The sequence below is a fragment of the Metschnikowia bicuspidata genome, assembly GCF_001664035.1.
Source record: "Metschnikowia bicuspidata var. bicuspidata NRRL YB-4993 chromosome Unknown METBIscaffold_2, whole genome shotgun sequence".
Taxonomy (NCBI): domain Eukaryota; kingdom Fungi; phylum Ascomycota; class Pichiomycetes; order Serinales; family Metschnikowiaceae; genus Metschnikowia; species Metschnikowia bicuspidata.
The window spans coordinates 1,264,110-1,291,198 of NW_017387732.1; the positions used below are offsets into that span (position 1 = coordinate 1,264,110).

At 39.8% G+C, this 27,089-nt stretch overlaps 14 protein-coding genes across 14 annotated transcripts; 8 read left to right on the forward strand and 6 right to left on the reverse strand.

Annotated features, from left to right (window-relative positions):
• Positions 1 to 820: 820 nt before the first annotated feature.
• On the forward strand, positions 821 to 3,031 carry METBIDRAFT_11058 (uncharacterized protein; the record flags this gene model as incomplete). The annotated part of the gene is made up of 1 exon (XM_018853911.1): positions 821 to 3,031. One exon carries the CDS (start codon positions 821 to 823, stop codon positions 3,029 to 3,031), a length of 2,211 nt encoding a protein of 736 aa, XP_018712684.1.
• A 78-nt stretch (positions 3,032 to 3,109) lies between these two features.
• Positions 3,110 to 4,795, forward strand: PAP1 (polynucleotide adenylyltransferase; the record flags this gene model as incomplete). The annotated part of the gene is made up of 1 exon (XM_018855222.1): positions 3,110 to 4,795. One exon carries the CDS (start codon positions 3,110 to 3,112, stop codon positions 4,793 to 4,795), a length of 1,686 nt encoding a protein of 561 aa, XP_018712685.1.
• Positions 4,788 to 5,318, reverse strand: METBIDRAFT_40341 (uncharacterized protein; the record flags this gene model as incomplete). The annotated part of the gene is made up of 1 exon (XM_018857261.1): positions 4,788 to 5,318. One exon carries the CDS (start codon positions 5,316 to 5,318, stop codon positions 4,788 to 4,790), a length of 531 nt encoding a protein of 176 aa, XP_018712686.1.
• Positions 5,319 to 5,457: 139 nt separating this feature from the next.
• On the reverse strand, positions 5,458 to 8,217 carry PIKA (1-phosphatidylinositol 4-kinase; the record flags this gene model as incomplete). The annotated part of the gene is made up of 1 exon (XM_018858739.1): positions 5,458 to 8,217. One exon carries the CDS (start codon positions 8,215 to 8,217, stop codon positions 5,458 to 5,460), a length of 2,760 nt encoding a protein of 919 aa, XP_018712687.1.
• A 123-nt stretch (positions 8,218 to 8,340) lies between these two features.
• On the reverse strand, positions 8,341 to 9,807 carry OBPA (oxysterol-binding protein related protein). Its single transcript, XM_018855776.1, has one exon. It carries the CDS (start codon positions 9,784 to 9,786, stop codon positions 8,602 to 8,604), a length of 1,185 nt encoding a protein of 394 aa, XP_018712688.1. The 5' UTR covers positions 9,787 to 9,807; the 3' UTR covers positions 8,341 to 8,601.
• Positions 9,808 to 10,426: 619 nt separating this feature from the next.
• Positions 10,427 to 11,984, reverse strand: MAS2 (mitochondrial-processing protease subunit alpha). Its single transcript, XM_018854545.1, has one exon. The coding sequence runs from the start codon at positions 11,891 to 11,893 to the stop codon at positions 10,481 to 10,483; it is 1,413 nt and encodes a 470-aa protein (XP_018712689.1). The 5' UTR covers positions 11,894 to 11,984; the 3' UTR covers positions 10,427 to 10,480.
• A 59-nt stretch (positions 11,985 to 12,043) lies between these two features.
• On the reverse strand, positions 12,044 to 13,573 carry RMT2 (protein-arginine N5-methyltransferase). Its single transcript, XM_018855777.1, has one exon. It carries the CDS (start codon positions 13,530 to 13,532, stop codon positions 12,225 to 12,227), a length of 1,308 nt encoding a protein of 435 aa, XP_018712690.1. The 5' UTR covers positions 13,533 to 13,573; the 3' UTR covers positions 12,044 to 12,224.
• Positions 13,574 to 13,849: 276 nt separating this feature from the next.
• Positions 13,850 to 15,509, forward strand: HMS1 (Hms1p). The gene has a single exon (XM_018855778.1). The coding sequence runs from the start codon at positions 14,291 to 14,293 to the stop codon at positions 15,197 to 15,199; it is 909 nt and encodes a 302-aa protein (XP_018712691.1). The 5' UTR covers positions 13,850 to 14,290; the 3' UTR covers positions 15,200 to 15,509.
• Positions 15,510 to 15,859: 350 nt separating this feature from the next.
• ERG11 (sterol 14-demethylase) lies at positions 15,860 to 17,406 on the forward strand (the record flags this gene model as incomplete). Its single annotated transcript, XM_018855779.1, has 2 exons — positions 15,860 to 16,217; positions 16,249 to 17,406. The coding sequence occupies exon 2, from the start codon at positions 16,249 to 16,251 to the stop codon at positions 17,404 to 17,406; it is 1,158 nt and encodes a 385-aa protein (XP_018712692.1). The 5' UTR covers positions 15,860 to 16,217.
• Positions 17,407 to 17,611: 205 nt separating this feature from the next.
• THR1 (homoserine kinase) lies at positions 17,612 to 18,676 on the forward strand (the record flags this gene model as incomplete). The annotated part of the gene is made up of 1 exon (XM_018857156.1): positions 17,612 to 18,676. The coding sequence occupies one exon, from the start codon at positions 17,612 to 17,614 to the stop codon at positions 18,674 to 18,676; it is 1,065 nt and encodes a 354-aa protein (XP_018712693.1).
• A 781-nt stretch (positions 18,677 to 19,457) lies between these two features.
• SAM51 (Sam51p) lies at positions 19,458 to 20,861 on the forward strand (the record flags this gene model as incomplete). Its single annotated transcript, XM_018857219.1, has 1 exon — positions 19,458 to 20,861. One exon carries the CDS (start codon positions 19,458 to 19,460, stop codon positions 20,859 to 20,861), a length of 1,404 nt encoding a protein of 467 aa, XP_018712694.1.
• METBIDRAFT_148331 (uncharacterized protein) lies at positions 20,683 to 22,692 on the forward strand. The gene has a single exon (XM_018854547.1). The coding sequence runs from the start codon at positions 21,075 to 21,077 to the stop codon at positions 22,518 to 22,520; it is 1,446 nt and encodes a 481-aa protein (XP_018712695.1). The 5' UTR covers positions 20,683 to 21,074; the 3' UTR covers positions 22,521 to 22,692.
• METBIDRAFT_148292 (uncharacterized protein) lies at positions 22,693 to 23,295 on the forward strand. The gene has a single exon (XM_018854546.1). The coding sequence runs from the start codon at positions 22,865 to 22,867 to the stop codon at positions 23,231 to 23,233; it is 369 nt and encodes a 122-aa protein (XP_018712696.1). The 5' UTR covers positions 22,693 to 22,864; the 3' UTR covers positions 23,234 to 23,295.
• Positions 23,296 to 23,356: 61 nt separating this feature from the next.
• On the reverse strand, positions 23,357 to 27,043 carry MHP1 (Mhp1p; the record flags this gene model as incomplete). The annotated part of the gene is made up of 2 exons (XM_018857184.1): positions 23,357 to 24,597; positions 24,730 to 27,043. 2 exons carry the CDS (start codon positions 27,041 to 27,043, stop codon positions 23,357 to 23,359), a joined length of 3,555 nt encoding a protein of 1,184 aa, XP_018712697.1.
• Positions 27,044 to 27,089: the final 46 nt, after the last annotated feature.

The window sequence follows — 27,089 nt, forward strand, 5'->3', positions numbered from 1 at the left end:
GTTTGAATAGTGAGGCTCGCGCACTGTATTTAAAGAAGATGGGGTCGCATTGTATAATTGCGTCTAAAATTAGAGGCTCTCGAGAATGCAACACGAATAAATGACAACTCAAGGATGATTGCACTAGAAATTGACATCTTTTATATTTTGATATTACGGTGGAGCGAAACTTTCAGGGCTAGAAAGGAAGAATAGATGCCGAGTTTCAATATCCATCAGAGAAAGCATATTTTAGTTGCAATAGCGAATACAATTACCAAGGGTGTTTTCTTTTTATCAAAGATCCAATTTCAAGTTCGATAAGATTTTTAGGAAGAAACCTGTATTCGGAATGTCTTTAATTCTTTTGGGGCCATGACACTTTTGAAGCTTGTCCTCGAACGAAACTCTTTTTCGCATTTCGCGCTTTAGCAGGCATCAGTTCATGTGCCGGGCTTTCCATTCAATGCTTTGATCTCCCACGCTTACTGAAAAACTCATGCCATGGGCCTCGATTTGACTCAATAATATTTGAATTATGATAAAGCTCATTAATGGATATACAAAGACAGAACTCTTTCTGTGCCAACCCAATCTACCCCGGCGACAAACCTTCTTCATCAGGCACTGTTCAGAGTCTTCGAAAATAGATTCTAGTCAGATAAAGCATTTCCCCCAGCATTGTCTCTCAAATCATTCAAGTAATGTAATATCATCAAGCAAACCAAAGTCCGCTAATATTTTTTGCCGCAGAATTGAAAGCAAACAAACACCACATGAGCCTCAAGCATCCAATATTTATTCATCTAATTTCACAAGTCATCGGGCCTTCACAACCAATATGAATCTTCTGGCTCTTCATGCTATAACGAATTTGGGAGGCAAGTTTATTTCACGCCGGTACTCGAGCTCAAAATTGCCCGGTCTTCCGAATCTTGTTTACCAGTTCTTCAACAATGAATCTAAATTTCTTTCCGAGGCTCTAAGAATGAAAGAAGATACCTTGTCTGCGCTGATGGATGTATCAGAATTACACAAAACCATCCAAAATGAACTTTTTGATCAAATGGATGATTATAATCGTTTCACTGTATTGTTATCGCATCATCCTTTAGCTGTGCCTTGGCAAATTCTATTCCGCTTCTTCACATCATTGCCCAAAGTTCTACCTTTGGACAAGCAGAATTTTCTAAAAGCACTTATATACCACAATGCTTGGGATGCAGTTTGGACCCTTGTTCTTTCTGGGGACGCAACTTTATCAGATCTCGAAGAAATAACCGAGTTAATTTATTCATGTCTCCTTGCAAACAGAAACGATAAAATCGGGATATGGCTTGCTCTAAGCGCAGCCCATAAAGCAGCATCAAACAACAGCATATATTCTTCAATACGTGAAATGTTCGGATATAAATTTGGCATACCGCTAGATAAATTGGATTTATTCCATACTACAATCACGATACCTACTGAGCAGTTACTTGAAGAACATCCTCACAAGATAAAGATTCACAATGACAAATTTCAAGAGCATGTGGATCTCAAAGCTTTCTTTATAAGTAAGTATGCCCAAGACTGCTCGGATGGGGAATTAACGCTGCAACTCGTCATGGACATGTGTCATGAGGATGATCGCTTGCACAAAATTCCGGGATTTGTGTCACTGCTAATACTCAAAACTAAGAGCAATCGACTAATAGAATTCTTTGCAACTCAAAGAGCCGCATTATGCAACGAGCAAGATTTGTATTATCTTGTGAAAATGGCAAGTCCAGAAAAACACTACCAGTTATTTCTAACATTTTGCCATAGTTATCGAAAAGCCTTCATCCCGAATGATTTCATGGTGAATTACTTCGTCATGCAAACTCATCTTATTTCCGAGAGTATTTTCATATCGCTTGTCAAAATGCATTATAGAGCTCTTACTATTGATACCTTCAGTGAGATAATTTCGACTCTTCTCAAATTACCGGAAGGGCATCAAATTTTGAAAACCATGAGTCGTCGGCAGTATGAGAAATTTGTATGTTTGGTCGAAAGAGTCATTCTTGATAAAAAAGATTACCGTGTGCTATTCATGTTGCTTGAATTATCAAGTACTAAAGGTCGTTCATCAACTCGCCAAACCCTCAGAAACCTTGGCCCACACAAAAATAATATTGAGATTCTCATGAAACATAAATTCTCGGAATATAACCTCACTGAAATTTGGAGGTACGGACTCAGAAGCAACTTGCTCGATAATTCCAACACAGGCGAGTTATTTCAAAAGACTCTACTGCGAGCCTGGAACGTGAAAAAGCTTTTAAGGAGGTCCAGAAGCTTTGACGAATGCGCTACAGAAGCCGAGTTTCGTGAGCAATTCAGACGAGCTACTATCTTTGAAAGAAGAAGATTGAGAGTCAGATTGCAAGCAATGGGGCAAGCTCTCTCTCTATGTAATGCCTCACAAATTGCACAGATACTCAATCATTTGTGGGTGTATTTGCATGAAGGAAGTGACTTTCTATTATTTCATGACAACTTTGGAAAAGACTATATCCTAAGCCATTTGATAAAGTACACTATGAAATTCATATTTCAATCAAACGAAACCGGCGAAGGAGTTTCAAAAATGAGAGCAGTGCTCAAATCTCTTCAGTTCGACTCCACAGTGACGCAGACTTTGACCTTTGAGTATGTGACAATGTACAAACCGAATATGTCGTTAGATTTTCTCGATGTTTCCAAAAATGAGCTCTCGTTCTTGAACCGCGCTGTCATGGAGGGCATAGAAAAAGGGATTTTAAAGTCGCAAATGACAAAGCACAACAGACTTCTGTTGTTTAAGGAATTCCAGGAAAAGAAAACGAAACTGGGTGTAAACACGAAACTCAGTCCCACGACTATGGGGCTCTTGGGAAATTTAGTTTTTGACTTGGCAGACAGGGCTGAAAATGTGGGTGAGCTCAAGGAATTTATTCAAGTAGCTCGTGAAAGAGGCTTACCGATCAGACTTATTCGCCGCTGGTCTGCCAAGCTTCAAACTTTCAAAACTAATTGCGAGTGAGATTCTGCATATGGGTACATCTTTAGATGAACAAATTGTCGCAATGGAGTCTGGTGTTAAAACCAGACAACTCGTGGAATGGCTACAAGAACGTACGGCGTCACTGGCCCCGTGTCCTTATCAAATCCTTCAGTGAACGAATTACATTTAAATGATCTCTTGATTGCAGAACTCAAATCAAAGGGTTCCTTTGAAAGTGAGCAGGCCACAAGAAAACGAGTAGAAGTTCTTTCTGTTCTTCAAAAGCTCGTTCAAGATTTTGTATACACCGTTTCAAAAAGAAAAAATATGAGTGATGGGATGGCAAAAGACTCAGGTGGAAAAATCTTCACATTTGGTTCTTATCGTTTAGGAGTATATGGTCCTGGATCTGATATAGATACGCTTGTGGTGGTACCCAAACACGTCACGCGCGAAGACTTTTTTGAAGTATTTGAAGGTATTTTAAGGAAGAGACCTGAATTGGAAGAGATAACGTCTGTACCTGATGCATTTGTGCCAATTATTAAAATGGAATTTGCAGGAATTTCAATTGATTTGATATTTGCGAAATTGAACGTTCCACGAGTCCCGGTTGATATGACTCTTGACGATAAAAACTTACTCAAGAATATTGATGAGAAGGATATGAGAAGTCTTAACGGTACAAGAGTCACAGACGAAATATTACAACTTGTACCAAAACCAACGGTGTTCAAGCACGCTTTAAGATGCATAAAGATGTGGGCGCAGCAAAGAGCCGTGTATGCCAATGTCTTCGGATTTCCAGGAGGCGTTGCATGGGCTATGTTAGTTGCTCGAATTTGTCAGCTATACCCTAATGCAGTGAGCGCAACAATAATTGAAAAGTTTTTTGCAATTTATACCAAGTGGAATTGGCCACAGCCAGTTCTACTTAAGCCCATTGAGGACGGGCCTCTTCAGGTCCGTATTTGGAATCCCAGATTGTACCCACACGACAGGCAACACCGGATGCCTGTTATCACTCCTGCTTATCCGTCTATGTGTGCCACTCATAACATCACAAATTCTACACAAAAAATTATCATGAAAGAAATTCAACGAGGAGCAGACTTGATGGGATCAATCACTTCGGGTGAGAAGGTCTGGGGAGACTTACTTCAAAGGCATACTTTTTTTCATGAATACCGATTTTACCTTTGTGTTGTGGCCGCGACATATTCAAGTGACGAAGATCATCTTAAATGGAGTGGAATGATCGAAAGCAAGATCAGAGTTTTGATTCAGAAACTAGAGGTAACTGAGGGAATTGGTATTGCGCACCCCTATGTCAAAGATTTCAAGAACTCCTTCCACGTAAAGGCACAAGATGTTGAAAATGTCATCAACTCGTATGGAACACTTCAAGGTGAACCCTACATAAATTCACTCAAAAAGTCGGACACCTCAGAAGAAGTTATGCTGCAGAAAGACTCTCCAGACATACAAGTACTTCATTTAACCAAGCTTTTTATCGGACTTGATATAACTCTCTCAAAGACGGAAAAAGGTGGAATAAGAAAACTTGACATCCAGTATCCCTGTTCTGAATTCTACAATTTGTGCAAGAGCTGGCAAAATTACAACGATCAAATCAACTTTATTCAAATCAAGAATGTGAAATTGCATGATCTTCCTAATGATGTGTATACGGATGCTGAGTCCCGACCAGAAAAGGGATCTAAAAAGCGCAAGAAGGATAATAAAAGCGAGCAACTCAAAAGGCCAAAAAGCATAGCTTCAGTTTCTTCAATCCCTAGTTAGAAGTTTGGCCATTTAAATCGTAATTTATATCCTCGAAAAAAACATCTTCCACATTCTTCAATGTCAGATTTTTATATGACTTGAAAGTCTTTTTGGCTTCGATATTAGTGTCAAACCCTAATTTACGATTCAACCAACTGACAAATGATTCATTTCCGCCAGTTGCATTGTACTGTAAAGCGTAAGAATTCCAGGTCTGGTGGTTCGGCTCGGTCTTCCATATTGCGGCTAATTTCGAAGATAATTCCTTTTGATGAGATGTACCTTTTATAGTTTTTGAATAAAAGGACCTAAAAGCGATGAAGCCATTTATTCTCCGCTTTTTGGTATCATTGTATCGTGTCCCCTGTTTTATTCTGCTTAATTTCTTATTCGTGTCGACCTCATTGAACAGATATTTGCAAAGAAGATCTTGAAGACTGGAAGATGGTATGGGAATTTGAGGTAACGCTCTTGATTGCAGCACTGAATAAGTTGCTTTCTGTGAAGCAAGATTAGGGTCACAAAATGGGCTCTTTTCCATCACTATGGTTCTCATGAAAATCTCAATAGATTCAAAGATGAGCTCAATACATAAGAACAGGCGCTTGAAATCAACTCAATTTTTTATCCTATTTTGGCTCTTCCGTGTGTCACTGCGAGATGTGTACATAAGAGCAGCCTCAATTATAAATTCCCTGCGTGATCAATTGAAATTGATCATACAATCGCGTATACATATTTCCCAAACTTTTACCTATCAAGGAATTATCAACAAAATCAGTTGCTGCAGTCACATCTAAATGAAGTTGTAGCCTTTGTTTGAGTAACACACTTGTATTTTCACCACTGTTAAAACATGGTAGAGAGGACTCTTTTTGCATAATCTCAACCATGTTAATAATCAGTTCGCTTTCTTCACGAAGTGCCAAAAAACAATCTTTGCAAATTTTTCTGAAGTCTGCAAATAAAGCACTATCAACACCATCTAGTAAGTCCACATACTCCATCGTGAGCTTGAAGGGGGCAGCTTCAAAACCAACACTTCCAGGTGAATTGGAAAGTAGAAAGCCAAAGTCGATGTGGATAATGTGCCCTTCATTATCAAGCATGATATTGCCATTGTGACGGTCCTTAATTTGGAGAACGTAGCAAATTATCGAGTATGAGGCGAGACTTTTCGCAAAATTTTCCTGCGCTCTTCTGTATGATACTGTGGAAGGGCCGCCAAACAATTTTATGAAGTAATCCTTTAATGTAAAGATTCTTCTGCGGGTATTTTGTCCCTCTGCAATAGAAATTTCTGTCAAGGATTTCTTGATGGAATGAATTGAAATAGCATTGGTGATTGTTTCCACCAAGCCCGTATTTGCACTCGTGATCAAAATTTTCATACGTTTTGTCCAAGTCAGAAGTCCTCGCCGATTCCATATGTTAGAAATTACTGCAATAAGCTGGCATGCAAAAGCTTCCTGAGGTAAATCGGAACCATTTTTTGCTATGATAGAACACAAATCCCAGTTGTGGAGATGTCCATAGGGGCTCGATTTACGAATCCTTGACTTCTTTGCTTTCCAATCCTCTGCAAGTTTGAAGTCATTTTCCAATTTCCTTTCGCCCGCATTTGGGTCATCTCCCTTTAGTTCGTTGCATGTGTCGTAATCAATACCTTCAAATTGATCCTGTAATGCGATCATAGATTTCACGATTCTTTGTTTTATGGAAATTGATTGCTCTGAAGTTGCCTGTCCAGAACTTTCTAATTGCTGTAACATGAGCGAAGCAATCCGCATTTGATCTGCTCTTTTCTTAGTTTGAGTGTCTAGTTGACTCAAATTTTTCTCTGGTTCTCTGTTGAGAAAGCTAATATTAGAGCTTCCTCCTAGTGATGAAAGATCGTAGCTAGATGATTGTGCCGAAGAGATTTTTAGATCACTTAAATCTGCCTCAACTTGCATCAAACCTTCTGAAACAATTTCAGTCTCTTGAACTCCTACTTCATCTGGCAAATGATTTGAAGTCTTTTTGCCTTTTCTTTTCAAAGCTTTCAAGATAGTTTGGTTTGGAAGAGATGAGGGATTAAAGTCTAGTTCATCACTTAAAAATTCAACAAACATTAAGAAAGGAACCCTTTCGGCCGAATTCAAAACACACGCCTCATTCACACTAAGCTTCAATAATTTATGAAACTTATTTCGGGAGCTTGTGATAGGAAGTAATTGGGGTATATCAATCTCCGAAGGGAGCAAAGTGTCATTTATGATGGATAACTCTGCGCGTAAAGCAGACAAGCGCGTCTCCTTGGGTAATTGAGATAATCTCAAAGATATATTTTGTAATGCGAGAATAAACTCGGTCACATTCTTGGAATAATTGATCCTTAATAGCCTCCCTGGATCAGCTTTTTCTCCAAGAGTCAAGCTTTTTGATTGAGAAATTATGTCCGTACGACGTGAGATAATCAAATTAGGCTCCGATGATCCCAAAATTTTATTTGAGGTTTCGGGGTCATTCAAATTTGGCATCGAATGCGATATATGCTGTTGGACTGAGGGGCGCTTTGACTTTTTTAAGATATTACCGACATCAAACTTTGTTTCCATATCTTGCAATAACAAAATGCTTTCGGAAGTTCTCAGTTTTTTCAAGTTTGTCCTCTTCTTGATTCGAATAGATTCCTGCTCCTCTTCATCACTTGTGTTGACCCCAGAATCTTCAGAAGTCATCAGTTGGGTAGAAGTTCTTTTGTCTGACGCGAAAGATTCTGAGTGGCGTGTATGAGTTCCAGACACTTTTGTATTCATGCGTGAATCCTCTTCATCTGAATGCGTCGATATAATTTCATTGACTGACTTTTGGTTTTTGAGAGTCAAATTCTTTGTCAAGGATTTTTGGAAATTTGCCAATTTAAAGACAAAAGATTTTCGCTGTTTCGCTTGCGCTAAAATCAATGGCTTGATATATTCATGAATCCTAGGAGATCCTAATGAAGCAGCAATTGCACCACAAAGAATAAGAGCTGGTTGCAAATTTTCGTAAAATTCTGCGGTTACCCGCATGAGAGGATTGAATAAGACATTTTGTAGCTTGTTCACGATATTTCTCACGATCTGAAAGGAATATGAATTTGGACTGTCTTTTAGTTCAAACACAAGCGCTTGTAAGTTCCAAAAGACAACTAGGCTGAAATGAGGATAAATTTCACAATAATCAAGTACAAACTCCTCTAGTGCCATCGAGTTAGTCTCAAAAGACACCAATATCTGGAGCAACTGTGGAATCAAAAACTCGACATCCTCGTACTTGTATGTCCGAAGCTTCTTCACCAAAATGTGCTGAATTCCAATATCGGTAGGAAAACGACGCAAATAATCCACGCATGACGTTAATTCGAATCCTGGTGATCGTATTGACTCGAGTATTGACGTTCCGTCCTTTTCCATTTTGGATACGAACTACCAAGCCACGAACCGCTGAGCTCCGTGTCTCAAAGCTTTCGTTTTTATGTACAGTACCTAGGAATTGCGCTTGTTCATGCAGGGTAGAGAGATTACAAAATGCAAATATGTTGGGGAAAAATCAGTTGTAGCTTGCGCAAATCTTAGAAAAAGGGTACAACCTCCTGGTAGATGTATCTAATCCCCCTACATTTCTGCCACCCATTTGAGTCTGGTTGGTTAGTTTTACACTACATATGGTAAAAAGTCTCTCTGAACGCACTCTCACCAAAGACTTGGAAATGTCCAGGTTTCTCGAAAACAAATACAATAGATTAGAACCAACGGAGGACTGCGAGTTAAGACACAAAAGAATCATGCAAAGAATGTTCAGTGTATCTGGTGAACAGCAAAAAGTTTGGCCAACATTGTTTCTGGACTGTCTTCAAGGATATCTATCTCTGCGTTGATTGAGTAGGGAATTTCGCCGTCTGCGGTGCTTTTGAAAAGTTTGGGAACAAATTCCTCCCCTTTCTCACGTCTTTCTTTCGCCTCTTCTCTCTGCTTGTCTTCTACATCAAACTTCTTATTGGTGGCGGTCTCATGATCTCCCTTTTCTAGAGCAGATATTGTGTCATGCCATAATCTCTGTGACTCGTTTAGATCTTGCTTTTCAAGCTGCTTCACATGTGCATGTATGACCGAAGAATTTGAAGTATCATAAAATGTCTTTTTCTCTCCTGTCGCGATTTCTTGAATCTCCATTAGCCCATTCCACTTCCCAGAGATCAAGTATAAGACTTTCCCACCGCGTTGAACTGTGCCTTCGATTGTGTCGTATTCGCCGCTCAAAAAACCTTTTGTCTTAAATTCAATATCAGCCTCCAAACCTGTGTCTTCGCATTTGACCAACATATGATCACCTAGCTCGTATCTGAGTTTTCCGAACAAAATTCCACGGCAATATATGTTTGGTTGTGTTACAGTGTAAGACTCACCGCCATGTAAGCCAAGTTTAAGGCAAGCTACTCCCTCCATCATTGCTGCAGAAGAATTACCAAGAAACTTCGACTTTGGGATAAGAACACCATCTGCCCGAATCCTCTGTTCAGGTATTAAGTAAAAATAAGAAGATTCTGGAGGATGATGTGAGGTTTGCTCTGCAACATAATATGCGCTACAGTCATGTGGTAATTTGTTCCAGTAACAACTGAATACTTCTCCAAGAACAGGATTCAATGGTTTCTTCACGGCTTTGGGCGCTATGTGCCATCCAGATAAATACCACTTAACGATCTTCAAAAACCTATCAACCTCATCTTCAGTGGCATTTGCCTCAATCAAAATCTCAGGAGTCATAAATGCATTGGTGATTCTTTCTAGCATAGACTTCTTCTCCAAAATAAAAGTTGGGAGAGTAATTCTTGACAAGTCACACCCCGGACGCAATTGAGCAATTATTCCCAAAAGTATAGACTGATTCTCTGTGTTTATCTCCTCAACACCTTCTGAGGCCTGATATGTTTCAGCATTATCGCCTCTCGTAATTTTGCTTTTCAATTTTTGTAAAACCATATTGAATGGGATGACTGAGTCTCGGTGACCTGTGATTTTAAGCTTGTTATGAATCTTGCGCGCACTTTATCTAAACTTGAAGCAACTCTCATACACATACCAGCCAACCGCGCACAGTCCCTAACATTGGTTCAATTTTAACTGCACCATCATTTGTATCTACTGACTCATCCGATCGCTGGGGTACATTGACTCTTTGAATACCTATTGTCTTGACTACCAGAAGACTTTTTTGAGCCCGTCAAATTCAAAACTACAAACTTGTCTGCGTATATCCTAGTGTCAGAATTCAACCACTTCAACAGTCGTTTTCTCGATGGATAAATCGTACCTAGAACTCAACTTAAGACTAAAGGAAACGCTCAGAATGTTCGTAACTGCTCTTTGTAGCTTGAGCACAATTGATTATAATGCTATGAATTTTGAACTATGTGGCCTCTTTGAACAAATTGAATTGCGAAGGAAATCACAAGATGATTTAACAGGAAGTGAGTTGCGGGTGATCAAAGATATCGAGAACTTGGTGACAGTCTTAGATAAAATGGTCGAACTTAGGACTGACTCTGAACAAAGAGCATTTTCATAGGAATTGATATAATGGTCATGTATAGCAGTATCAAACGTTCAGATAAAACTTGTTCTGTAGATCATATATAATCTACATTTTGAATTATCTTCATGGTTCTGGTGTATCCTAACGCCCTAATCCAAAGTGCTTCAAAACAAACTCAACATCTCCAATAGACGATCTTTCTCCTTGCATGACCACAGAGGGTCTTCCAGATCTGGAACCATTTCCATTCCCTCCAAACACCTTTTGAGCCACAGCTTGAACGTCTGCGATATCCAAAGCCTGTATTTTCTGCACCATCTCATCAACGCTAGTAACTTTTCCTTGGCATTGTACTTGCCTTCCAATGTCCTCTAGGGCGGCCAATTTACTTTCAACATTCATCAAAAGAGATGAGATGAGTTGGTTTTTTGCACGCTTGAACTCGTGATGGGAAATACTATCTCTTGAGGAGTTTGACTCCATTACTTTCGCAAACTCGTGACACGCCACTTGTGCCATATATTCTGCATGCTCTGCATAGCAAGATATAGTTATACCAAAAAGTCCAGAATCGCTATGAGCATGATTAAAGGCCATGCAATTCTCCACAAACGGGTATTGATTCAATACTTTGAATAACCTCAGAAACATTCCTTTTCCGGGCCCACCAGCTGAAAATGACAGGCCACCTCCAAGAAGCTTTTGCAAAGTTGCTAAAGCATACAAATCATGGCTCAAGAGGCCTTCTGTTTCGAAGGCTATTTGCATATGAACAAGCTTGGGGAGATTAGAGAATCGAGGTTCTTGGTATGGAAGGCTGATTTCTCCTCCTTGATACTGTGCTAGTGGTTTGGTGACATCATTGGCTCTGGCTACCTCTTGCCAACCGCCCAAGTAGTTTTCTGCCATTTTTACTGCCTGCAAATGATCAACCCCGACCATAGCCAATACAACATTCTTCGGAGAGTAATATGTTTCATGAAACTGTCTCACATCGCCAACAGAAAGCCTATTCAACGATTCGATTGTGCCATGAATAGGCATTCCCAAGCTTTGTTTGGAATATGCAGCCTCGTGTAAGACTTCCGGTAAAAGCATATCATGTTTGTGGGATAACTCCTCTAGCTCGTAAGCGCCAGTAAGTTTGGCTTCTTCAAATTCGGCCTCAGATAGCTTGGGCTCTTTAATGGTTTCAGCGATACACTCGAACATTTTTTCTGTATCTTTGTTGAATACAGACGACTGGTATATGATCAGTTCTCTCTGAGCGCCACACATATAGTTTCCACCCAATTTCGCCAAGTCCTCCATCATCTGCACACCAGACCTTCGATTGGTAGACTTCCAAGCCATGACGTCGAGCATATGAGAGATACCACTACATTTATTTGTCTCATGTCTGCTTCCAGTGTTCACATATGCTCCAAGTGCGCTAAAATGGCCCGGGTTGGAATCTGTGACAATACGCAAGCCATTGCTTAGAGTAGATATTTCTATTGGAGAAACTCTTGAGGAAAGTCTTCTCTGCAATATGAGAGAGTTTTTTGAGAGCATGGTGCTGAGGCAATGTTACCAAGTAAGAAGTTCTTGGTTGAAAAATGCCGCAGCGTCTCATTCCTACAGAAATTTGTGCGGTCTCGAACTTTCGCTCATCAAAGCTCTATGAAGACAACGCCTCCAATTCTGACATAGAAAAGAGAGATCATTCGCCGAAATTTCATTTTTAGCTATCTATGAACGCAAAATATTGCTGCGTATCAAATACAAATAAAAAATAAGATCATACGCGGTTAAATCATAGATTGTTGAGTATATTGAAAGTGAATCTCAGGCGGTGAACAATCATTACACCTTACTTTGCATTGTCTTTCGTTCAGAAACAAAATCAAGCATTGATGAAACGAGCCTCGGGGTGGTAAAATGTTGGACACAGCCAGTAAGCCTTACGAATCCCGTCCCAGACACTTGTTTCATCGCCTTTCTTCATGGTTTTCTCAGGGACACTTACTTCTTGAAAGCTGCAAGCCAATCCGTAGGTCTCCAAATCTATTTCAACAAGCTTTTTGTAAACATCATAAATCACCTGACGATCTGCACCCAAACCATTGAAAAAGGAAAATACTCCATATGGCTTTAATAATCCCACCACATAATCAAAAAGTTCCAACATATCTTGATAGTGTTCAGAGAAGGTATCATAGTATATACCATTGAAGTACACTTCACCTGAGCTCAAAAGTTTGTCTAATTGCTCTTGCCAACGGCCTTCAAGAATGACCACATTAGGCTTATCGTACCAACCCTCTTCCTTAAGTTTTTGGAGAACGTCAGGGTGAGCTTCGCAAATATAATGCTTGGTTGGAGACTTCTCAGAGATCATTTCATCGATAATTCCCATACCAAACCCAATGTTCAAAATATTCACTTCTGGGTCGACCTGGTCCGACTCGGTCCGTGATCCTTTGAATAAAGAATCACATCCCAATTGCATAAGGTCACGCTCCCATTCCATCATCACTCCATCTTGTTGACCTTTGGTGACAAGGGCGCCATCGATGTACTGGAGTTCAGATTTGAGATAAGCATCCTGATTATGCGAAGGATCGCATGATTCTGAATTTTTAGTCTCAAAAGAAGCAGGCAATTTTTCAGCTTCAGCAACATTTGACAGAATGGTACATATTTCAGCGGCTTTCTCTGTCTCCTCGTCGCATTCTGTAGATGTAGTATTCGCAAACGCCTCGTGATCCAATTCTTCAGTGTCTTCAATTATTTCCACATCAAATTCAGAAACTTTTCGCAAAAGAAGTTCTGCACGGACCCCAGCATCTATTATTTGGTTATAGAGAATAGTTTCCCCAAGATTGCGTTTGAGTAGTATGCATCCAGGTGTTTCATCGTTCACATCTGTCAAGCACCAACCGGCTCCATATTCCAACAATATTGTTACCATGTCTTTAACAATAGAAAGCTCCAGTTCAGTGTAGTCCAAAGGCAAATGAGTAAATATTAAATGCAACGGGGTTGTAGTGGTTGATGGCTCTACACCCTCAATATTATTCATGTAGTTGAATGCCTCCTCAATAGTATACGTTGCTGGAATTCCGGCTTTCAAGTAATATTTTAGATTTTCAAGATAATCCTCTTGGATTGGTCGTTTAGCGAATCGACATAAGTCATGAAGATCAGACATTTTACTAATCGTGTAAGGTTGTTGAAGAATAGAACCCGTTCCGCAGCTCAACACTGAGATGAGTTGCAATGCGGCCATACTGTATAATATACCGTTTCGCGAAACGATATTCAAGTGTACTGCTTCATGAGACAAAAGAAGGCCCTATAATTTCTGTTGTTCATTAGCAAAGGCTTAAAATTTACTATGAATGTGGGAAGAAAGTTTATGAGAAAGATCAGAAAGATTTAGGATTTTTCGAAGCATTTATGACAAAAGAACGTTGTTTTGGATGATTTTTTGACAATATTTTATTATTTCTTCTAAATATTGCATTAGTTTACCAAACAAGATAAAAGGAAGGCCAACTTGGTAAATGGTGAATCAAAATTTCAACATTTTATTAATCCGATGGGAGAGATTGCAGAATACTCGTGCTCTCAAGAGATTTGGACACTCCAGATTATGTTAAGGTTGATCCACCATGTCCGAGGGCGCCCTTTCGGCAACATCAAAGACTGATCTCCACCAAAGTAATTCGAGCACTAATTCTTTTCTCAAATCCTTCATAAAGAGAAAAGGACAATAAAACCACACAACTTGTTGTCTCAATCAGAAATTGCTCTTACCGCTGCTAACCTTCCAAATCAATCTCCGGTTCGTGCTAAACAATTTTCAATTCTTTCTTGAGACAGCAAAGATACTGGGTAAAAGTTGTTATTTGAAGAACTTAAAGAGCTGTATTTTTTTCATTTTCGAGCAACCATATCCTTCCCTTAATGGTTCAATCAAACCAGAGCGTGAACCATTTTGATTCATCTGAAATTGCACGTGGTCAATTGAAAAACAGCACTAAGAGCTTTCATCCAAGAGTGTCGTCATATATCACATTCCAGACGAATAGCAACACACCTCCGAATCTTAATCCTGAGAATTCAGAGCTTGAAATGACCAAGTACCAAAATTTACCACTTGGGCTTTTCAGTAAGGTTAATGCGGGTCTTCCACCAAAACTAAACAATTTTCAAGAAGAGGTGTTAGATTTAAGCAGTGACTTTAATTCACAACAGAATATCAGAGACGGACTGCTTTCCTCTCTGGCACTTTATACCGGATCAGCAAATAAAGAGTCAACATCCTTCTCAACCTCCTCAACTTCTACACAGCAAAATAAAATCAAAGGTTCTTTCGAAAAGCGAAGAATAGAGGTTGCCAATACAGAGCACACAAACATGCCTGATTGTGAAGATCCCCGAACTACCATAGATTCATTGGGGCATGCCTCAGAAGCACCGGCGAACAAAGTCAAGTTGAAGTCGTCGCACAATGTCATAGAGCAAAGATACAGAAACAAAATTAACGATAAGTTTACAGCCCTTCAACATTCTGTTCCTACACTTCGTGCAGCTGTTGAAAAAAAGGATAAACTGAAAGTTGATGAAGGAATCAAAGGAAGCGAACTGGAGGAAGTATCGGACCTGAGTGATAGTTCCACCAGCCTAGAGGGTTTACAACCTGCCACGAAGCTAAACAAGGGGACAATTTTAGCTAAAACAGTCGAGTACATCAAATTTCTCGAGGGAAAAAACAAGAGCTTAACAATGGAATACGAGCAAATACTCACGAGGGCAAGAATGCTCGGGCTACGATACGACGAAAACTCAGACTACATAGAGAAAGAAGGTTAGCCACAAGAGTAGGAAGTTGGGTTCTGAGACGACGAATGATCGAGATCCCAACGTCATTGTTGCTTTTTAGTCTTATGAAGCAGTAAACCTCCAAAAGGTAATACACAGGGCGGGCATCTGGCGCATTCTTGGAAAACAAGTGAAAACAAAGAATCGCGAAACCTTTCAATATTAATAGATGGCCCCTTTTTCGTGTAATGATGCGTCGAATAAAAGATTAGTTAGATAATTCACAAAAATAGTCCATAGCACCATCAGGATTCATATCATGTAGTGCCAATGTGGGCGTAAAATACACGAAGTCTCCAGTGCACGTTTATATCATTCTCGTGAGGTTTTCCCAAATATTTTTGAGACCAGTTAATCGCATGATGGTTTGACTTAAAGTTTCATCTGTATGCACGATCACGCAACAAATCGGGCGTTTATGGTTCGCTCGTGTTCATCATCGTCACGTGTATATTGTAAACTATACAAATGGACGCGAAGCAGAACCGCACCATTTTTTGCATCGCGATTGAACTTATCCTAGAACCCGTGCACCTCGTATAGCCATCTCTGATTTTTCTACTTAAATGGACATAGCCCGCCGTTCGCCTCCAACCTTAGATAGTTAGAATTAAAGTACTGATATGGCCATCGAGGAATATGCATTATACGCCTATGAGGCGTTTTCAGGCCTAAACCTTTATTTAAAAATAGGAATCATCGTGTTAGGCCCAATTGTCTATAATGTGATTTGGCAACTTTTGTATTCCCTTAGAAAAGACCGAGTGCCCCTTGTTTATCATACCGTGCCATGGCTTGGTTCTGCTGTTGCATATGGAATGCAACCTTATGAGTTTTTCGAGAACTGTAGGGAAAAGTATGGAGATGTTTTCGCTTTCGTCTTGTTAGGCAAAGTTATGACGGTATACTTGGGACCTAAAGGGCACGAATTTGTTTTGAACTCGAAACTATCAGATGTTTCAGCCGAAGAAGCATACTCTCATTTAACCACCCCTGTATTTGGTAAGGGAGTGATCTATGACTGTCCCAATAATCGGTTAATGGAACAAAAAAAATTCGTCAAGACTGCTTTGACTAAGGATGCTTTTCAGAAATACGTGCCCAGAATCCAAGAAGAGGTATTGGATTACTTCAAGACATGCAGTGATTACTCAATGACCGAGCGTAATAATGGAGTTGCTAATGTCATGAAGACTCAACCCGAAATGACCATTTTGACTGCCTCTAAATCTCTAATGGGAGATGACATGAGAGCTCGGTTCGATACCTCCTTTGCTAAGCTATACTCTGATTTGGATAAAGGGTTTACGCCAATCAATTTCGTATTTCCTCATTTGCCATTGCCCTCATACTGGGCCAGGGATTCCGCACAACAGAAAATTTCTAGCACTTACATGTCTTTGATCAACGATCGTAGAAAAGCAGGAGACATCGTGTCGAACAGAGATTTAATTGATTCACTTATGCTTACTTCCACTTACAAAGATGGCGTCAAGATGACTGATCAGGAAATCGCTAATTTGTTGATTGGTGTCTTGATGGGTGGTCAACATACCAGTGCAGCCACATCAGCTTGGTTTCTTTTGCATTTGGCTGAGAAACCTGAGTTGCAGGAAGAGTTGTATAATGAAGTTTTATCGGCACTCAAGACTAGAGGCGGAAAATTTTTGGACTTGTCTTACGAAGATTTACAAGAGATGCCACTTCTCAATAACACCATCAAAGAAACTTTGCGTATGCATATGCCGTTGCATTCTATTTTCAGAAAAGTGAAAAATAATCTCCTCGTTCCTAATACCAAATTTGTGGTGCCCAAGGGCCACTATGTTTTGGTCTCCCCTGGATATTCTCACGTGTCTGAAGAATGGTTTCCTAATGCCCAAGAATTCAACCCTCACAGGTGGGCTGAAATGGAAAAGACGACTACGCAAGATGATGGAGTGGACTACGGATTTGGAAAAGTTTCTAAAGGTGTGGCCTCACCATATTTGCCTTTCGGAGGTGGGAGACATAGGTGTATTGGTGAACAGTTCGCCTATGTACAATTGGGGACGATTTTAGCCTCTTACATTTACAACATCAAATGGAAATACGAAAAGGGCTCTTCACTTCCCCCTGTTGACTACCAGTCCATGGTTACATTACCCATGGAACCTGCTGAAATAGCTTGGGAGAAAAGAGAAACCTGCATAATTTAATTGATGATATTTTCTCACGTCCTTTAAGAATCACAGCAGATCATAATTTTATTTCACGTTTCGTTCGGTACCTATCGCTGTTTCGCATTTTCAGTACTTTTAGACTGTGTATAGTTCACATCGCTGTTGACTCATTTTCTAAATTTTATTGGCGTTCACGTCCTACACCATCGAAGGCTCGCGTATTAAGTTACAAAGTACAAAAATGCGGGATTTCACGATAAAAGTACCTGCCTCTAGTGCTAATATAGGTCCAGGCTTTGATGTTTTAGGAATTGGGTTGAATTTATATTTGGAGATCCATGTCCGAGTTGACTCGGCAATAGATACTTCAGTCGACACGCACAACGCCAAGCTAGCGTACGAGGGTGACAGTGCCGCCAATGTGCCCCTTCAAAGTGAAAGAAACCTTGTGACGCAAACTGCGTTGTACGTGATGCGCTGTAATGGAATCGAAAACTTCCCTCCGGGAACCCAGATCTTTGTGAAAAATCCAATCCCGTTGGGTCGTGGATTAGGGTCATCTGGTGCGGCCATTGTAGGTGGCGTGATGTTGGGGAATGAAGTTGGAGGATTTAATTTTTCCAAAGAACGTTTGCTTGACTATTGTCTACTCATTGAAAGACATCCTGACAATATTGCGGCAGCTATGTTGGGCGGGTTTGTTGGTTCATATCTCAATGAGTTATCTTCGGAGAACCAGGCAGCTATATCAGTTCCACTTGAAAACATTCTACCCAAAATACATACGCCAAGGGCGAGCTACGAAAACAATCCGCCTCCAATCGCGATTGGGCTGTACTTGAAATACCAGTGGAACGATAAGATACGTTGCGTTACTATAATTCCAGAATTTGAAGTCAAAACGGATGACTCCAGAGCAGTTCTTCCTTTGTCCTACGAAAAGAAAGACATTGTGTTTAACTTGCAAAGATTAGCAGTTTTAACCACAGCTTTGACTTTGGACCCCCCCAATCATGGAATGATTTACGAAGCAATGAAAGACAAGATTCACCAGCCATATCGGGCTCAACTTATTCCTGGACTTGACTCTGTCTTGAAGAATGTGACAGCTGAAACTACGAATGGTTTATGTGGAATTTGCTTGTCGGGAGCTGGACCTACCATTCTATGCTTGGCAACAGATAATTTTGAAGGAATTGCTAACACAGTCATTGATATTTTCGAGCAAAACAATGTCAAATGCACTTGGAAACTCTTAGATTTGGCCTTTGATGGGGCTGTGGTTGATTGCTTGCTGGAAGCTTGAATTTTGGAAGGAATATCTTGTATTCCGCTCACAAATCATAATTTTAAGTAAACAAAATTTCACTGCGAACAAAATCTGCATCAATTGTGATATAGTAGATCACTTCTAAGACGTTAAAAAACGAAATTTTATATCGCTCTATTTCTCAACAAAGATTTGATATTTTGTAAGATATAAGAAAAGGCTTAGAATTTAATCATTTCGGTGACAGTAGTCATTGTCAGTTGAAGAGCTCCCTTAGAATGGGAGCTTTTGGAAACGAATGTAATATCTAAACTTAAAGCTATATAGTACGGGTGAGCGATTTCAAAATGGGAATAAGCAAAATTCCATTGGTTGTGTTCTCTATACAAGAAATCTTTGTTTAGTGGTCTTTTGATGATGTTATTTCAATAAATGGACGTAAACGCTGATTTTCGAATGACTCAAAACTGACTAATTCAGCAAGTTATGGTACAAAATCTCGCTTTCTCCAACCACGGGAGTATCATAGCCCTACTTCCTTGTTACTTCGTTGAATGTGAACATAATGACTTCTATGTACATCCTAACAAAACTGGAGCTAACCTATAAGTCTATTTCAAGTAAAATCTGCCAAATGAGCTGTTGGGCTCCCCACCAAGAAAAGATATTTGTTTCTCCTTGATCTTTTGTATTCCTTCATCTAAAATATGACCATTCGATTTGCAGTCCCCTTTCCGCGCCATGTGCCGCACACCGAACCCAGTTCCAACAAATTTTACGCACACTCAACGGACTCTTTCAATTGGGTGTTTCAGCAATGTCTTCGTCAGCTAAACAATTTCAGTCTGAAGTTTTTAAACAGCAGGCTTTAGAGAGCTCCGACTCTCACCCAGTGTTTCTTACACTGGTGGAGATTAATGGAGGTCACAATATACTGAGACAATTTTTTTCTAAACTCTTGAGTCCATTGATTGAGAAGAGTGATTATACCCTTGATCAGTTGGTGTCAAAGGTCAACCAAAGTTCTGACTTTTTGGAGAAAGCAGAAATCTTTGAAAAGATTAAGCCTTCATTACATGTGGACTATACACATTCTTTTCCGGAAATGAAATCCTATAATAAAGATAAACCCATCGTGACTAAGGTTGTCTACGACCTCGAGACAAAGGAATTGAGCGAGGGTAACCTCGCTCTTGGTTTCAATAATGAAGACTTTTTGACGGTTGATTTGGGATATATCAACAACAATTTTAATCATAACGCAGAACAAGTAAACATTGGTGTGAATTATCAGCCATACAAGCCCAGTGAGCGTCTTGAATCAATATTGAAGCTCGAGACGAAGTTGAGGAACCCTGCCTATAAGTTCATCCTTGATCTTCACAATTCACACCAGAACAATCAAATATGGCAGCAAAACTCGAGCAAAGCCACTGGAGGTCTTATCGGAATTCTGTTTCTTAACCGGAAAAAAGGTATATCTGTGTTTAATGGCTTTTCTTTAATCAAGAGATCAATTGATGATTTTAGTGATCAAAAAAATGATTCTCTCCTGTCCTTTATCGGTGAAAATTACAAATCATCTATGATCAGTAAAATTTCGTATGACAATACAGTTGTGTCAAACGGATTTTTGAGCGAAGGTTTTAAATTTTCCATGAACAATCAGATTTCCTCAGATCAAGCACGGGAAAGCCTGAGAGATATTCAAATTGGTTTTATGAAAACTACATGCTCTTTTGACTGGTTCAAGTCTTCGAGCAACAACATGTTCACGACACATTTTTTTAAAGAAATGGGAGCAATTTTTTCAGCACACCCTTCAAAACTGTTTCATGTATCGGACAAGTTTTATTTGGGGGGTTTTCATAGCTTTCGTGGCTTTTCACGTAACGGAGTGAATGAACATGGGGGGACGCAATATTACAAGGCTGGTGTTACTGTGTTTGGACATATGCCTAATATTTTGCATCCTGGCCTCAATCCAAGAAACAATCCCATGAGAATATATGTCACCGGAATGGCAGGTAACGTCAGTAATAGTATTCTCAAGGAAAGCGGGGTATTTAGCTTGGGGTTTGGGATGAAGTATGTCAAGCAGCTGGTGGAACTTGATGTGGGATATTATGTATCAAGAAGAGCTGACTTCTCGAACACTTATGGAGTGAGAGACGGTTTCAAATTACAGATGTCTCTTGGTGGTGTCGGGGGTAGCTCGTGAAGACGGAATCGAAGTACATCAAAAATATTGTCTGCTCGCAAACACTAGAAGTTAAGACTATCAATATGCAATCGCTTCTCGTACATGACTGTGGAATATGTCAAGTCATTCACCACGATACAATATTTATAACATCCTTCAATGTCCTTCATATAAGCTTTATAGCGCTAATGTTTCAAACAAATACAAGGGTCAACAGCAGAAACTAGTACGATGTTGAAAGAAAATGAAGTGATTTCAAAGGTCCTCCTTTCCGTTAGTAAATTCAAGGGTAACTTCGCAGAATTTCGTCAAGGAATCTTACTGGGCGACTATGATTCCAAAAGCAAGGAGTTTTCTCGATTGCTACTCTGGAAAACCTGTTTAATCACCAAGACACTTAATACACGAGAATGGAAAGACAAGCTCAAGACATGCAGAGTAATTTATCATGAACTTCGCAAATCATCAAATATCATTGTTCCGTGGTGGCGTCTTGACGAAGATAACGAATTTTTCATGGTGAAGCCTTCGAGCAAAATACACAATCTACAAACTGAGCCACAAAAATCATTGCGCTTTCGAAATGTCACAGATGATCCTTTGACGAACACCAAAGTAAAGATATCACGGAAAGAAACTAGCGAAACCAATCAGGATGACGCGGAACTTTTAAAAACAATAATTCTTGATGTACAGAGGCTTTTTCCGGGGGACCCGGTCTTTCATTCTCACAACGATGCATCCTTGCGCCACAAAAGACAAGTGGTATCAATATTGTTTATTTGGTCGAAGTGTAATCCCCAGGCTGGTTACAAGCAAGGGCTTCATGAAGTACTCGGTCTCATCTATAAGAATATCTTGAAAGAGTCACTAGCACTCCCAAATACAAACACGCTTTCAGTAGACGATTTGAATGTACTCTCTCTTTTCGACTTACATTACTTGGAACATGATTCATTCTTCTTGTTCAACAAGTTTGTTGTTGGTACTGGGATTGTCAGTCAGTTTTATGAGTCAGAAGCTGTGTTAATGATATCGATTGAGCGCTTTAATAGTTTTCTCATGAAAGTTGACCAACTCATACACTACAATCTTATCACCAAACTCAAGCTCGATACACAGCTTTGGATAATCCGGTTTTTTCGTTTGATTCTTCTTAGAGAACTCGGAAATGACCTTGAAATATCATCGTCTTTCTGGGATAAACTTGCCGCTGTGGGGGCGTCAAGTTTAACACAATGTGTTCCCCAGTTGATAAGCTTTTCAATAATCGTCTTTTTGATACATTTGAAAGCTGAGTTGGCATTGTGCGATTTCGCAGAAGCTTTGTCATTGCTTCTTCATTACCCGATTTCAACGCGCTTGAACCTATTCCCCAACTTTATTAACGATTTATTTGAAGATGCGTTAAAGCTTTTTCAGATGAGAGAAAATGATCTAAAGTTGTACGAACTTGGTCTAAAACTCAATAAGAAGTATGCAGGAGTTTTGAAAGTCAATGCAAACTTATCCACAGTCGTCATTCCAAGCACTCTTAATGAGGAAATTTCATCCGGAACCCTGACAGAACGGCCCCTGGCTGAGACCTTGAAAAAGTCAAATATGGCATTTGAAAAATCAAGACTAGAATTGAGATTGAAAAGAAAAGCTCAGTTAATATTGAATAACACTGATTGATTGAGGGTATCCGCACAAAAAGTAAGATATCACTGTGGATATTTAATACAAAAGTTGCGTAGAAGATGAGATATTATGCACCACTTTATCTATCGCCTAAATTCCGATACGAACATTTGTAATTCTTATCTCCGAAATACATTGTATTTCACTGTAGATTACCACTTATATTATTTTGTGTAAATCATGAATTGCTTTGTATAGAGTGTATTGAAAGGTTTTGGGGCATAGCTTTTGATTGTTGAACGGCTTAGATTGTCCTCTTTTTTTTTGCAGATCGCACTACTCACAACACGCCTTTTCGAGCCTTCAAGGATGGACGTGCTTTGGAACAACCGCTGATCATGGGTAAACGTAAGACAGCGGCAAAACCTGTGAAAAAGGTGAAACAAAAGCTTGACATAAGCTTCAGATGCTTGTTTTGCAATCATGAGAAATCTGTGATCTGTACGATGGATAAAAGAAATGGGATAGGTGACTTGCATTGTAAAATATGTGGTCAGAGTTTTCAAACGGCAATAAATTCCTTGTCTCACCCAGTGGACATATACTCAGATTGGATTGACGCTTGTGAGGATTTGGCAGAAGATAATGAGGCTGAAAAGTCAGCAGAAGAAGCTGGTGAGAGTGTAAAGGGACAATATGAATATAGCGATGATGACGGTGCTCCACCAGCAAAAAAAACAAGTGAGTACTCAGATGACGAGTTCTAGTTGTGGCAGGATGTCACTCATTGAAGGTTGCTCTCAAGGAATGAATATTACTCTCTGATGACGAGTGTCTAAGCCCAACACATGACTGCATAAACTCTTCTTAAAATGTAAATTAGTATAATTCTATTTGTTGAATTCACGCAAGATCTCGTCATACGTTTCATTTATGGATAGCTCTTCACCCGCACTGCCTGATGACACATTGTTTAACAATTTCATATTTTCAGTTGGGGTATTAGTACTTGCACCCGGAGTGGGTTTATCAAGTACCTGCTTCGTATCGTCCGAAGCTTCAGCATCCAATTTCTTGTTAATACTAGTATTGAAAATCTCCTTCATCGCTATGCCCTTGTCTCGCGCTTTCGAAATATTATCAATGACAGTGTCAAGATCAGAAAGGTTAGCGCTAAGAAGCTTTTGTCTTATTTGCTCCCCAGAGGCAGAATTTAGATCCTGGAAAATAGCCTGATCCCCTATTCGCAGAAGTTTCATAGCAGAACCTTCTTCTTTGTTAAGGCTGGCCAAATTTGTCAAAGACTGCTGTCTCGAAACTTGAAGTGAACCCAGGTCTACTGGAGATAATGCTGTTTGCTCAACCAGAAAGGATTCTCGGGCTTTGGACAACATTGAAGATTTAGTTTCATTTCTTCCGTTTTCTGCGGAATTCATGTTGATGATATCAGATGAACTAAGGCTTTCATCCTTCTCGATGAAAGAACTATCAACCAATTTTAAAGCCCATTTCAAGGCAGAGTCAACGAATAACAATTTGATTAAAGTCTCTTTTCCTTCCACACTCAACTCTCTTCTATATTGTAGGTCAAACAAGTCAGCAAATGCGTCTTGTAATACTGATCTGTGATGTTGAATTTTCTTGACAACATTTTTAACCTCAGGTGATTCAAAATCCAATTTTTCTTCAGTTCTTCTGGAGAGAAGTTGATTGAGTTCATCGGCAAGTGAGGTAGTGAGAGTATTGCTTCCAGTTGTACCAGTGCCAGAATTACACTCTTTGTTTATATTTTGGTTGAAAATCTGGTGCATATTTCGCATCGAGTATAGGCCAACTTTCTCTTTCAATATTTCTGGCAAATCCAGGTAATCTGCATCCACGGTGATTAAAGATGTTGAATAACGCAAGCATTGCAAAAGTGATGTTGCGGAATATATATCTAGATGGTTTCCAATAATTGAAAGATAATTTAGGCTCTTGCAAAATGGAATTATTTCGAAAAGGGATTTCAAATTTTGTGATGATATTTCATTGTTTTCCAAGTGAAGCCGTGCCAAATTATTGAAACGTGGAAGTTTGGAACAAAAAAAGGTGTTTATACTTTCGGAGGAGAATTCTGATCCAGTAGCGTCTTCCCTCATGGTAGAGTCGCAATGAGGAAAGATTTTCTTATTCTTCGATTCAGTGTGTTTCTGCTGAAGACTATCGTTGTCAAGGTTGTTTGCTTTCTGAGCACCTGCTTTCGTTTGATGAAAGATCTGACTGCCAGAAATCATAGATGTATGTTGAAATGATATTAGATGCGTTCCAAACAATTTTGGGTTATTCGACATATCCAAGTACCTGAGCTTAGGTAGTTGAACAATAAAATTTTCAAAAAAATCTTGGAAAGTCTTGTCAAATCTTAAATTTGTCGCGTTCAAACTCAAAAACCAAATTTGTGATTTGGAAACCATAGTTCGAGCACCTTCGACCCTTCCATGGTTCAAGAAGATCTTGAGATATCGTGAAGACAGGAGATCATTGTATCCAAGATCTAAACCCCTGCAATTGTCGGAAAAAACCCAGTATTTAAGAACACAATCTAATTGTTGTGGAGAAATTTGATTGTATGCCAATCCAAGTTTGAACGTTCTTATTGTCACTGCCTTCGAAATGAGTGATTTGAACACTGAAAGATCAGTTATGCAACAACCAGTCAAAATCAATTCCTCAATTCCCCCTCTTGCTATGAGAGCAGCAGTAAACAAAGGCCAATCCATGTCAGACCTATTTTCACGATTGCATATCATTCTCGCAAAAGAATTTCTATCCAAGTTGGGCTTTTTCTTCTTTTTTAACAAATTTAGAGACAAAGGTGGACACTGAGTGATATCTAATTTGTTTATCACTCTATTTCGTGACAAGAACCAGCAAAGAAGTATCCACCCTTTCGTGTCTATTGGTGTATTCCGCAAACTCAACTTTTCCAACTGTGTTTTGGCGCACATTGCGCTCAAAAGTATACTGAATTGCTCGATCGAGAGACTCACGCCATCCAAAGATATCCATATTATAGGAGCAATTCGTATGAAGTCGGCAAATGTCTGAATCTCTATCATTGTAGGGTTTGGATTTCTAAGCTGCAATATAGGTAAGGGGGCAGTCGAACCTTGTGGAATTTGCTTCAAAATTGCAGGAACTGCTAATATTTCTCGTAAATGACAACAGCGTGTGTACATCAAGTCTAATGGCATCTTCTTCACAGGCACAGTATAACCTGTCTTTCTTGACAGATGCATCATTGGTTTTTCGATCCCTAAAGATCTGGCGTGCTCGTCGACTTTCACATCTTTTTCTTCATTGTTCGAGGTTTCATTCGATGAGAACTCGTGGCTGTCTATTTCAATAGTCTCTGAATCCTTTTCGGCAAGTCCTAAAACTCCTGTCCCCCCCACAACTAGGCCGCCACCCTGCCCTTTAAGGGATTTTTCTATGGCCACCTTGTCTGCTTCTGTGAGAGGATTTATTCGTACAACTCCTGAGGGTAATATCTCTACATTACCTTTTCTAGGATTCCTAGAGGGAATCTGCTGAGGAGGGTCAATGAGAAAGGTTTGCGAGTGGAATGCAACGTGTCTAAGAGGTTTCAAATTACTCAATTCGGGCAAAAATTCCTCTGAACCGCAATGTGTATCGGAGCTGGTCACGGATTCAAGCGAAGAATCACCAGACGGTATTGGCTCTTCACGTTTTTGTGGGTGGGATGAAACACTCATCTTTCGAAAAAATGAGGAAAACTTCGAGGGCTGGTGCGGTGTATCACAGTGATGGTCAGGATGTTTCAGCTGTTGAGTATTCTTATATGTCAACTGATGTTTCAAACATGAATTTCTTTTATGATCTTGGCGAAAGAACTGGATGTACTCTTGTAGATGTGGGTCATCGATTTCAGAATCAGGATTTGATACCGGCGCTCGGAATTCAACGGCAGAAGAATCACTTACACAGTTATTGGGCATCGATTCGGGCATTGACAGTATCAATGGATGAGAGTGCTTTTTGTGATGATACAGACTCGCAGTATCCACAAATGACTGGGTAGAGCCAAGAGAGTCGCTTCTTTGAAGCCTATTTTTCAACTTTGAAAAGAAGCCACCAGCGCTTGATGAGCTATCAATACTCGAGGCGCTCCCAATACTCGACACGCTATTCTTTCTATTGTTATGCCTTGGTGATCCAGCTTCTATAGAATAGTCTTGGATGGTATTGGTATGAGCCTCTTCCTCCAGAATTGAAGACACTGATGCCTTAGCCTTGTTCATATTTGTTTCATGCGCATTCAGAACTGGGAGTAAAGGTGATGAGGATGTATGAATCAGAGATCCTATCTGTGGTTTCAATTCTTTGCCATCGGTAGCATTCGCCCCAATATTGGACAAAGACAACGCTGGCGTATCTGCAAGTGAAACATTTGAATCTCGAAGAAACCAATCCACATCGGCATTATTCACCCCTTTGTTGGCATTCTCAGTCCTTTCAAACATTTCGTCGGATATTTTTTCCCAATCCTTGGTACTCTTAGAGGGACTAGTCATCGTGTATGTCTTGTTAGATTAAAAACACGGTGGGGTAAACAACTTA